A 12,176-nucleotide genomic window follows, 5' to 3' on the forward strand; every position below is an offset into this window, starting at 1 on the left:
AATTTCACTAAACCTAACCCCCCCCCCCCCCCCCCCCCCTTATAACTTTATTGATTCTAAAATTTAGGTAATTGAATTAGAAGTCCTTGAGATACGACTCGAGTGTAGCTTCCGTAAACTATATTTTTTATTAACTTATTTTTAACTCGTGCGCGATAGCGGTTCACATATCGTACAATATTCAACTCTCCCCTAATTATATCTCCCTATAAACTTGTTTATGGAAAAAACATGTAACTTGCTGCTTTAGTTCGAGCATAAAGCTTTACGAGCATTAAAATATATCAACTTTGATCTCACTCAAGTAAAAAAAAAATTCTACAACCCCATGAGTTGGAATCAATTTAGACATTTTGTTAATGATAACTCCATAATTTACACAGATAAAACAACAAAAATGGCTTGAAAAAAATATTTCATGATGAGAGGGGAAATGATTGATATTGTTTAATTCCAAGTTGAAAGTTTTTCATGTAAAACTGAAGTCCAAATCGTTAGACTCATTCAAAAATGTACAAATGGTCAGGCCTAATCAAAATTGCAAACGTTTATCACCATGGTGTTGCAGATTTAGAAAATGCAAAAAACGATTAAAATTTCAAGGCAATCGGCTAAACACTCCCATGGATCAGAGAAAGCATAGAAATTGAGCCCTTTACTCTTAAAATCACTTAAAGAGTTATAACTGCAAGCTCGATATGTTAAGTTCTAATGAATTTTTTTATTTTATGAGTTTTTCCAGTTCAATAACATGTTTCTTCCCTTTTGATAACCAAATAGTCGAAGTGTGAATTATTAAATAAGTACATGTGATTGCTTAGGGATATGTAAACTCAACATAACGTATTGAAAGATAAGAAATAGTATTGAACTTTTTCTGATGATTTGCTCAACTTCTAAATATCTAAGATTGTGAGATTTTGAGTCAAATATTTTATTTCTTAACTTTTCCTTGCTTATGAGTGTATTTTTGTTTAATTTTTATAACTTACAATATTTCTTTATAAGTTAATTATCTTAATTTACACATTATAGCAAAGTTTTCTTAGTACTATGAGCTTTTTCTAACCCTTATTGTGATATTATCGTTTGTTAACCCCTTTAAGCCTTATCCCATTTCTTTGTTATAATCCATATTATAAGTCATGAGACTGAATGCATTATTATTATCCACATTACTTTTGAGTTAGTTACACTTTAAGCTTGGTTTTTCTCATGAAATAACAACACTTTAAGTTTATGATGATAGTCTTATTGCAACGAAAATAGTGAGACCTAACACGAAAAATGAAGTAATGAATAAAAAGGTGCCCACCTGGAAAAAATGAATAAAAAGAACGGGTACTCTTATGAATCAAAACAAAATCAAGTCTCTGAAGTGAGTACCATCGCCTAAATTATATTGTGGTTAAGAGAAAATAAATGTGAAAAGAAGGATTGGTCGTAGGAATAACGTATCTAAGTCCAAATTATTAGGCATGTTATTTTCAAAATCATCCCACCTTAACCAAATCTACGTTATAATCATTCATGCCTTAAAAGTGTGTTATAATTTTGGTTTGATTAATTGTTTAGAAAGTTTTCAACCCTATGATAAAACGGCAATTGTGTGTTGATTGAGTGATCAACCTAATTTTCATTTGAGAGAACTAGTGAGAAAGAGAGAAAATTTGAGTAGAGCTGAAAGTTAGAAAGATTTCCTTAAATTTAGTTGTCTTGAAGTTTCAGAATGGGGGTAGTATTTTGATGTTTGATTACTCAATAAGTAGCTAAACTCCTCATTTGTTAGCCACATGTTCTTGTATTCAGGGCATAACTTTTGTACCCGTGTATACCGTTTATAACTTAATGGATTATCTTTTGTTCTTTTTATAAGGTCAAATATCTTTTTTGGTCCTGTATGTTATCCTCGGGGTTCATTTTGCCCCCTTAACTCTAAAAAGATCCATATTGGTCCCTTAACTCTTTAAAATTTATCATGTTAGTCATTTTCATCTAATTAGCAACGAAAAAAATTAGAAATTGATCGCTATAATCGTTGCTAATTGGACAAAAAAGACTAACATGATATATTTTGAAGAGTTAATGAGACCAATATGGACCTTTTTAAAGTTAAGGGACCAAAATGAACCTCGGGGTTAAAATACAGGACCAAAAAGTGTATTAAACATTTTTATAATATCTACTATTAATGTTATTTATTGATTGATCGCAAATAAATTGATGTGTGTTTTACCTTGTGAAACTAGTTTTGGAATACGTAAAGGCTTCAAATTAGGTATTGTAGGCAACTGCCACCCAGGGCTAGGGTGGAACTATGAAACTCTTATATTCTTGTTAATTAATTTCTTAGCCTTAGATTGCGACTTACCAAGGACTTGAGTGATTTGTATGAGTGGGTAATAGTATAATAACTAAGGACTAAGGATTGAACAATCTAGGGAATAAGTATATGCAACAAATAAATAAATTAACTAGAAAGGTCATATAAGGTGTGCAAGGAAATACCTAGGTCAAGCTTATCCCTGAAAAACATTTATTATTAATTTTATAGATGTTTATTTCTTATAATTCAACATCCAAACAAACCAACCAAAACCCTTTTTGTTCAACAGGTGTAAAATTAAACTCAACACTAGTTTCAGTCTACGTGTTCGATATTTTATGGTACTCACCACATTATTACTTGTAGAAATAAGGTATACATGCTAGATCGCACATCAGTGGTGTTGGGGATGAAATTGCTCTGAGAGGGTGTTAGTCAGGATAAAGGTTTTATTGAGGGATTGTCCATGAATAAAGTCGTTAGAATTGTTGAGTTAATGCATCTTATTCTACCGTTACAAGATCCACAAAGTTAGTTTCTTCTACTTTGATTGTGTGTCAATTTTTCCAAACTATTTTTTTCACCTAAAGACATGTCAATGGATTCACGTGGAGGAGGTAGTTATTTGGTTTGATAAAAAAAAAAGAGTTATGAGGGAAAGATGAAGACATTATGGTTGGTTGAGGTCTTTTATAAATGAATTTTCAATGGAAGGTGACTTATTTACCTATTAGGGTTAAGGGTTGAGTTTGTACTCAACAATAAAGGTTGCCTCATATGCTTTTGTGGATTCCAGAGCTCAACCTTGGGTGTTACAAGAGACTGGGGGATATGTAGTATGGACTCTAATTTTGATAAAACTTTGGATGATCTTGGTAGTATGATTCCAGTTTTTGACCTAAACAATTTTACTATCAAGAACATTGTCCCCCCTAAAGCTCAACGCCTTTTGACAAGTACCTTTTTAAGTGAAATTGTGCAGGACATAGAAATAAAGTTTGACATAATCACAAGACAACAAAAATTTTAGGTGTTTGAAAGCATCACATGCTCAAGACTTTCTTTTAGTTATTCATATTTATTGGTTAGGCCACCATAAGTCACCAATAAACTATCACAATATCCTTAGGTATATCTTCATGATTCCATTATTTTTTTATTGATGAGATTCGTCTTGTTTGTTGTAAGATTTTCCTAAATACCTTTGGAGAACCATAATGTTCAGTGTAAGGAGTTTCTAGGCTTCAAATACCATCATGACTTTGTTAGGGATTTCATTTTTTTTTATATTTAGAAGGGAGAAAGTATTAATGAAGAAAGAGACGTGTGTGAACTTCTTAACCGACCCACAAAAGGGAAGATCGACTCTTGGATCAACAGATATTCTGATATACAAGTGTGTAGGAGGAAAACATGCATATGTGAATTTGATTGAGGTTTCTCTACTTGTGGAATTTAGGATTTTACTGTAGGACATGCAACCCTCAAAGTCACATCAAGTAAATATGTCAAACATAATTATGATACAACTAACTTGTTTTTATGTCATTTACTTTTGATACTTTTGACTTCCTAATCCCAAAGACAATGGATTCTTTAAAAGAGTTCATGGGACTGTTTGTTTCAGCTTTAAAAAAATTGATTTTTTTTCTTTGAATTTTTTAAAAATAGATTTTATAAAACCATTTCTCAAAATATTACAAGTTTTTTATATTCATTTTTTCTAGATTGAACGACTAATTTTGACATCATATAACTTAAACATACATTATTGAAGATCAAAATATAGTCGAAATCGCAATTTTTTTAAAAAGTTGTATCTCAAATATGATTTTTATGAAAAATCGTTTGAAATAGCTTCAAAATTAAATGATTTTTTAAAATTTTGATATTCAATTTTTTTTAATAAAATATCTAAAATAACATTTTAAGAATAACTATTAAAATCAAATTTTTTCTTTATAAATTTGTTTATACAAAATTATATTACACTAATTATTTCTAAAACAAACCAAAACAAATGGGTTGGTTTATAGTTTTTTTTAAGATTAGTTTATTCATCCAATAAAGATTAGTTGTACAATTTGTTGCATGTTTTCCGTCGATTTCTATGTAAATAATCACTTTAAAAAATTATACAAGTTATTCTTATATTTTTTGAATATTTTTTGCAAAATATATTAACGTTGTCATCTCCTCGTTGATGTAGATGTGAAATATTTGCCAAAGTAATAATATATTAGTAATTAATAAACAAATAGTTAATATGATTTTAAAATAACTGATAAAGAAGTAAAATAAATCAACAATTTAAACAGAATTTTGAAAATACAGGGAATTCCTTTTTATTTATTTTTTTATAACAGGGAATTCCCAAAGATAAAGAAATAATAAAAGAAGTCAATAATTTTAAAAAGTTAAGCAATTGAGGTATAACTCTTTGGCGGAAAAATGTTGTAGGGCATACATCCAAAACTTAAATAATAACAAATATTTAACAAAAATAAACAACAAAGCGCCCATGGCCTAATGGATAAGGCGCTTGACTTCTAATCAAACGATTGTGGGTTCGAGTCCCACTGGGCGTGAATTTTAAAAGCATAAATAATGTTTTACTCTAGTATATCTTCCAACGTTTTAAGTTGACAAATGCTCAAAATAATGACTAACTTACTTCAACAAATATATTCTGTTTTGCTTTAGGTAAAGTTTCTTAATTATATACCTAACCTACCCATGTTCCTTGTAACAGAAAAAAGGTAACTCAACTACCACAAAAGCCATCAAATATTATTATTTCTTGGCATGGTTATAGTTAGATAGAGATGAAATCAGAGACTTTTTATATCTTAATTGATAGAATAACACATGTTTTAAATGGATAACAATAACACCATGCTACAATTTTATTACTAAGAAATCTCTATATAGCATATATCATCTCATACATTATCCTTTGTGCTGGAAACCTTAATGTCTTGCTTCTCTTGCTCACTCGCAACAGAGATTTCTTCTGTAGGATTTGGTTCCTTTTTTAGCTCGGTCTCAAATTCCTTTGCTGCCTACAATATTTCAAAATCTAAAATAAAAAACTCACTAGCTTGCATTTGCACATAGACATGATTATTGAAGTTACAAAGTTTTATGCGATTAATTATGAAAAATCTGTTATGAACCTGTTGGAAGCTTTTGACAGTTTGGCCGATGCTGCGACCGACTTCGGGCAATTTCTTGGGACCGAAAACAAGAGCAGCGACTCCCGCAATAACAACAAGCTCAGGCACGCCTAGACCGAAGAAGGCATTGCAGGTGAAACCCTTTGTTGTTCTGGTTTTGATTCTGGCTTTCTTCAAGAGTAGTGAGGAAGTGTTAGAGTTGGAAGATAAGAAGGATAAATTGGAATAGCATGAAGAGTTTGGTAGTCTAGTTGGAATCACTGAAGATGAAGAAATGGAAAGTGTTATCTCCATTTTTGGTTTAGATTCTATTTACTGGTTTCTGATAAATGAGTGGATAACAATTATCAGTAAGATTGTTTGAGAAAAAGGGTGAGGTTACGGATTGGGTGGGACTGTGTTAGATTTTCAATGGTTCACCCTATATTTTGTGATAGCGTGTATATCATTTTTTTTATGGTACTTAATATAAGAAAAAATTAATTGAAGAATCAATGTTATTTAGATTATATAAAGTTCAAATACATTATTTATTCGATAAATTTATTTGATAAATCTAAAAAGTAAATTTTTTCTTATATTAATGACCAAACGAGTGCAAGTATAAAACAAGGCTAATGAAAAACAAATGTATTCTTTTTTTTTTTTAAATATAAAACAAAAAAAATGTACTTTCTCTCATTATTGACCAAACATTTTGAATTTTGAAGGAATAAGTTAAGAGATTGTTAATCTATAAATAAGGGTAGGGTTTATTTTACCCAAAAGAAGATATGGAGTGCACTGATTGAGTACAGCATCATGTGCTCCATTAAATTGATTTGCAGTGTAATTAAGAAGAATATGATTTTACTTATATAATACAGAAATGAGTGTTCAAGAGTAATTTCTTGACTAAATCAACCACAATATGTGGCTATTTAATTACTGCTCTCCATTAGAAGGGCCACAAGAATCGACGCCACCACGAATTCGCTTCTGAAGATGTTCCAAGCTAGCCACCCGGTGGACGGGAGGAGCTGTTTGACCCGCCTTGTTACCGCCACCTACAACCGCTGCATTATTCTGCTGCACATTTTCGATTGAAGTTTCTCCCAACCCATTGTTGACTCTCATTTCGTGACACGGCATAGGATTATTAGACGCGGGTTGATAGAAGTGATGATGTGGATCGTCTTGCACAGGAACAGCTGCATCGGCTGAATTGTCTGAAGGGCTTCCATCAAATGATGGCATGCCCATTGATGATATATCAGGCATGATGTGAAACATCGGATTCAATCCAGTAATTCTTTTGACGGTCTCTTCAGCCATCTTCACCTAAAAGAGAGAACAATATGATTTGAAACCAGAAACATGTCAGATCTTTCTCATTACAAATCAATATTACTTCCATTTTAAGCTCTATTAGACGAGTCAAACCACTAGCTTATAGCGAAAAACTTCGTATGATAAAAATTTTGTGGTTTGCTACATCAGTTTTTTACCTTTGCTCTCAAGGTTTCAACATCAGCTTTCAGTACTCTGTTGTCAACAGCAGAATCAGTGTACTTTTGGCTTACATCGGTGAGGCGCTTTACCAAGGAAGAATTTTCACCTCTTAATTGAGAAACCTAAGATACAATATATGGTCAGAAAACATGAAAATCTCTATGGAAGAACTAATCAACTAACGGAAAAACTGACGAGGGAGAAGAACCCAGAACTAAAATAAAATACACACACCTGTGTTTCCAACTCAGTTAAATGAGCCTGCTTTCTTCGTCTTGAGCGTCTGGCTGACTCTCTATTGGAAAGCATCCTGACAGATAGATGTCATTAGAAATTGAATTAACTAAGGTAGAATGTATCCTCAAATCGAACAAATGAGTGTTTCATAAATAACAAAGAGTGAAAAAAAAGATTCTCAGCTGTGAAAAAAATCAGGTAAGGTAAGCGCAGTAGTAGCTTACAGATAACATCATTTTTTTCAACTTACTGTATAAGTTAGTAGATGCATAATCACTTTAATTGAAATGCAACATCTTAACTTCATGAGGGTTTTGTTCACATCTTAGTTTGAGAGGAAAAATAAAGGAGCTCAAAGGGAAAATTGATGCAACCACATCAACAATTTGGGCAGAGTTGTGAAAAAGAAAAATAAGATATTGAGACCGGTTGGATACAATTTTTTAGGCAGGCCTGTCACTTGGTTCATTTAGCAGAAAGGAGTGAGGAATTCATACTCGGTAAAACAAACTCCTAAAACATTATGGAGCCAATTATATGATTTTCCAAATTGTTTATTCCTCAATGTACAGTATATAAAAGAAAAAGCATTTCCAATGACAAAATCAGTAGTATTGAGAGAAATGGTACCTCCTTACTCGTTTTACGTCAGCGGGGTCTGTGTTGTCATTCATATCTGTCTCTCCCTCAGCTTCATCATCATCTGACAGTTCTCTTGATGATCCACTTGTTGATGGCCTAATTGCAACAACAGTTTTTTTCTGCACAGGAGGAGGTATGGAAGGGATTGCAGGTGGTACATTGCCATCTTTATCTTGTAATATAGGTGGGTCGTTTCCAGAAGGAGCAGATGCTACATAATTCAATAAGGGTTATTCATATTTAGCCCTAAAGCTGCTCAAGAAATTACTTAACGGGTCACTAAAAGAGAATAAAAGCTTTTTGATTAAAACAAAACTTGTAAACATAGATTATGCATTCAGCCTACTCGTGTGAAGACTAACAGTAGTTGCTAATTTATTATTTTATATTAAAATATCAGCATTCAGCTACCTATAAGTTATTCATGGAGCTGGTCTAGTGTTGTGATTAATTTTTTTCATAGATGTGATCCACTTCCTTAAATTAATCTTCTTGGTTATCATATATTCAAAACTAGTTATTGATTCAAACCTTCAAAAATGGGCTGAGTTCCAACTTGAGTAGGATTAGACGACTGTGATCCATTCTCAGGAAAAGAGGCTAGATCTTGAGATTTAGTCAAAGATCCCTATTCCAATGAGTAAGAAACAAAAATTACATACATGCATAATTCTCAGTGTGAAAAGATAAGCAAAACGGAAGCTGGCTAACTCAATTTTCAAACCATGTAAATGTAATAGATCATACAAAACTACAAAGTAAATGCAATTGGAAGGAATGCAACTGAGAAGCAGAATTGTAGATGACCATAAGTAAATGCAAGGTGGGTGATATACAGACAAACGAGATACACAAACATAAAACAACAACAACAACAATCAAGTCTTATCCCATTACGTGGAGTCGACTACATAAATCAACTTTCGTCATAATGTTCTATCCAGGACCATACTTCTATCCAAATCGTTAATCTCTAGATCTTTCTTAATAACTTCTCGAGATGCACACAAACATATATTTTAAAAATAAGCATCTTATGGAAGCCATCAAAGACCTTTTGTTTGGAAGCTCAATCCTAATGTCGGCATCAATAGGATATATTTATACACCTCTGAATTATGCAATGGTTTCACATCTATAGGATATATATATATAGTGGCTTCAAATTCTATGATTTTGGAAGTAGAAGGCTTGATCCACTACTATAAGGTTGCCCTTTGCTCCTAAGATATCTCCATTCCATTGAGAACAAAAACTATATACTTTTCCACTTGTTTTCCCAGTGAGAAACATTCTAATGTCTAATAGAAACTCCAATCAGCTAAATTAGAAGAACAACCAAATGAAAAGTAGAAATACTCAGTAGAATCAGACCCAAAAATGCAAAAGAATAAATAAAATAAAAAAAGAATTTTTCAAACGCAACTACCAAAACATGAATAAAACAAATCAAGACAGATCCAAATTCAAATCTAAAGGATTGGAATGGTTTCACATTGTAAAGGGGAAAATCGAAAATACCCTAGTCATGGCAACCGCAGCGCAGGCAAGATTAAGCTTACTCTTCAACACAGCCCTATATTCCTCGGAATCAACGGCCACCACCGGAGGAGAAGGATGTGGATGACCATTGGACAAAACTGCGGCGTCCCTTGGTGCGATGGTGGTGAGTTTAGACTGAGGGTCCACATCAGCAACAGAGGAAGAAGAAGGGGGAGATGTGGCAGAAACCGAAGCTTCTTGAAGGAAGCGTTGAAAAGCCCACTCGGAAGCACTGCGGCTCATCGTGGAGGATTCATCGGCGCCGGAGACGTGAATCGGCGGTGACCAGAAGTGGTCGGGGATTTCATCAACGGAGAATACCCTATCCATGGTGTTTGTGCTTCTGTGTCTCTGATCAATTGATTGAATGTGTCTGTATGCGACGATGGTGGCAACTACAATCTACGGAAAACGAGATGTAGGGGTATATCGGTCAAAAAACAACAGCGACATGTTATTATTTAAGTTTTACAGCAAAACAAAACTAATTTATTTTATTAAAAACTAAAATATCAAGATTAAGGAGTCATAATAGTCTAATTGAAAATTTGACATAAGAGTTATTGTAAAAAAGACAATAAAAGTGAAATATTAAATGAGTTTACCCATGATTTAGGGTTGAATCAATAAGAAAACAAGTGTTAAAGTTCCATATTAGTGAATAAATCAAAATTAAATGAATCAAAATTAAAATAAAGGAGAAAGGAAATTTTTACTCAACTAAATCACTTTTTAAAAAAAAATTCTAAAATAATCAACTTTTTAGATTAATTCTCAAACTACCCCACTTTGAAGAGGTGGCGTCAGATGAATTAGCGTTTGTTCTCTAAGTTAAATAGGTGACGCCAATTGGATTGGCTAGTGCACCTGGTGTTGCCAATCCTATTGGCGCTCATGTGTAAAAAAGAAGAGGAGGCGCCAATTGGTCTGGCGCATCTGTGTATTGCGTAATTTTTTTGAAAAACAATGTACGTTTTAGATAAAAGTCGAAATCTGACCAATTGATATTAATATTAATATGTGTTTACATACGAATACCATAAAGACTAATATCGTTGACCGGAATGACCTAACCGACCTCTGGTACCACATCCCCTAACTACCCGAACGCGTGACCCTAACCCACATTGATGATTCACCCCAGGTGTTTGAGGATTTGAGGGGCCAGGAACATTACCACCACCTGCAATGAAGTGTTACCGCCATAGCTGAGTTTGTGACCCATGTCAGAGTAGTTGGGATGTGTTTGAGTTATTGGAGGACGACTAAGACGGTTGAAATGAGACATTGGTGTGAATGATGCGTCGAGGAAATGTTGAAATGATTGTTGTGGTGTTTTGTAGCCATATATTTGTTGCATCATCCATTGTGTATGCTTCACTCGCCTGGTCAAGATCCATTCAAGATCCATTTGTTCATGATCTATTAAGGAGGTTTCTTTGGTCTGTTTAGCATTCACTTCTTGGCCTTACAGGTTCATCTTATGCTTGTCTATGTTCATTGGTTCAAGCCCATTTTCATGGCATCACAACTTTCACTTGATTCAATTCATCCCTAGCATTACATCTGATCATATCCTCATGCTTAGTCCATGCCTAACTTATTTCATCTGGCCAATGTCATTCATGTCATTTGCATTTCCATTTACATTGCCATTGTTGTTTGGTCCATGAATCTTTGATTATGACCTAGTTCATTGTACATCTTGGGCCTTGCTAGAGTTTTTGTTTCATGTTTGGCATTGTTCATCCAAATTATGGTCATGTTCATTAATCCATGATTAGGTATTCATCAAGTTCATCACTTAGTCTATTCCATGTTGATTCATGTTATCATGTTCATTCATTTCAATATCTTTCATATCCATACAATTCATTTCAAACAGTCAATGTATTCAAATATCAAATATCATTTCATACAATCACATTCAAAGTCCATACATGTATAAAGATTACAAAATTGACCATTTATACAACAATTGACTTTTGGTCAACAATTGAATTTTTGCGCGACAACCACAACATTTAAAAACATCATTTCTAATTGATTACAACAATCAAACTGATATCATTTGGTCCAAACATCACTTCCATAGCATCCTTGTCATTTTTTACTTGCACTCATCCACGTAAGGCATCGAGTCTCTCAATACTTCTAATTTTTTTGCCTTTAGGTATCTTTGCGTTTAACCAACGAACCAACTCGCATCAACGTGGGTTAGGACCACTCGTTCGGGTAGCTAGGAGATGTGGTACCGGAGGTCAGTTAGGTCATACCGGTCAACGACATTAGTCTTTATGGTATTCATATGTAAACACATATTAATATTAATATCAATTAGGCCGATTTCGACTTTTATATAAAACGTACATTGTTTTTCAAAAAAAATACGCAATACACAGAGGCGTTAGACCAATTGGTGTCTCCTCTTCTTTTTTACACATGAGCGTCAATTGGATTGGCAACACCAGGTGCACTAGCCAATCCAATCGGCGTCACCTCTTTAACTTAGATAGAAGACGTCAATTCATCTAGCGCCACGTCTTCAAAGTGGGGTAGTTTAGAAATTAATTTGAAAAGTGAGTTATTTTGGATTTTTTTAAAAGTGGATTAGTTGAGTAAAATTTTTAGAAGAAAAAGACATTTCTCGTTTGACGTCTAAAATGCACTATGCTTCGCTTAAACAAATGAGACTTTTTGGTGGACCAGTGAACCATACGAACTAGTTAGATGCGTGGGATAGAGGGCTTATGGTATTTGTT

The 12,176-nt window shown here is 33.4% G+C and overlaps 2 protein-coding genes and 1 non-coding gene across 3 annotated transcripts; 1 reads left to right on the plus strand and 2 right to left on the minus strand.

Annotated features, from left to right (window-relative positions):
- The first annotated feature begins 4,841 nt into the window (after positions 1–4,841).
- On the plus strand, positions 4,842–4,914 carry TRNAR-UCU (transfer RNA arginine (anticodon UCU)). The gene has a single exon. It is a non-coding gene; the product is annotated as a tRNA-Arg (tRNA).
- Positions 4,915–4,963: 49 nt separating this feature from the next.
- On the minus strand, positions 4,964–5,942 carry LOC127091808 (sec-independent protein translocase protein TATA, chloroplastic). Its single transcript, NM_001426951.1, has 2 exons — positions 5,503–5,942; positions 4,964–5,388 (listed from the first exon to the last, which is right to left on the minus strand). Exons 1-2 carry the CDS (start codon positions 5,794–5,796, stop codon positions 5,269–5,271), a joined length of 414 nt encoding a protein of 137 aa, NP_001413880.1. The 5' UTR covers positions 5,797–5,942; the 3' UTR covers positions 4,964–5,268.
- A 178-nt stretch (positions 5,943–6,120) lies between these two features.
- On the minus strand, positions 6,121–9,909 carry LOC127091809 (light-inducible protein CPRF2-like). The gene is made up of 6 exons (NM_001426952.1): positions 9,394–9,909; positions 8,404–8,500; positions 7,861–8,083; positions 7,228–7,303; positions 6,990–7,115; positions 6,121–6,822 (listed from the first exon to the last, which is right to left on the minus strand). Exons 1-6 carry the CDS (start codon positions 9,742–9,744, stop codon positions 6,427–6,429), a joined length of 1,269 nt encoding a protein of 422 aa, NP_001413881.1. The 5' UTR covers positions 9,745–9,909; the 3' UTR covers positions 6,121–6,426.
- Between the last annotated feature and the right edge of the window lie 2,267 nt (positions 9,910–12,176).

The sequence above is a fragment of the Lathyrus oleraceus genome, chromosome 6 (assembly GCF_024323335.1).
Source record: "Lathyrus oleraceus cultivar Zhongwan6 chromosome 6, CAAS_Psat_ZW6_1.0, whole genome shotgun sequence".
NCBI lineage: Eukaryota > Viridiplantae > Streptophyta > Magnoliopsida > Fabales > Fabaceae > Lathyrus > Lathyrus oleraceus.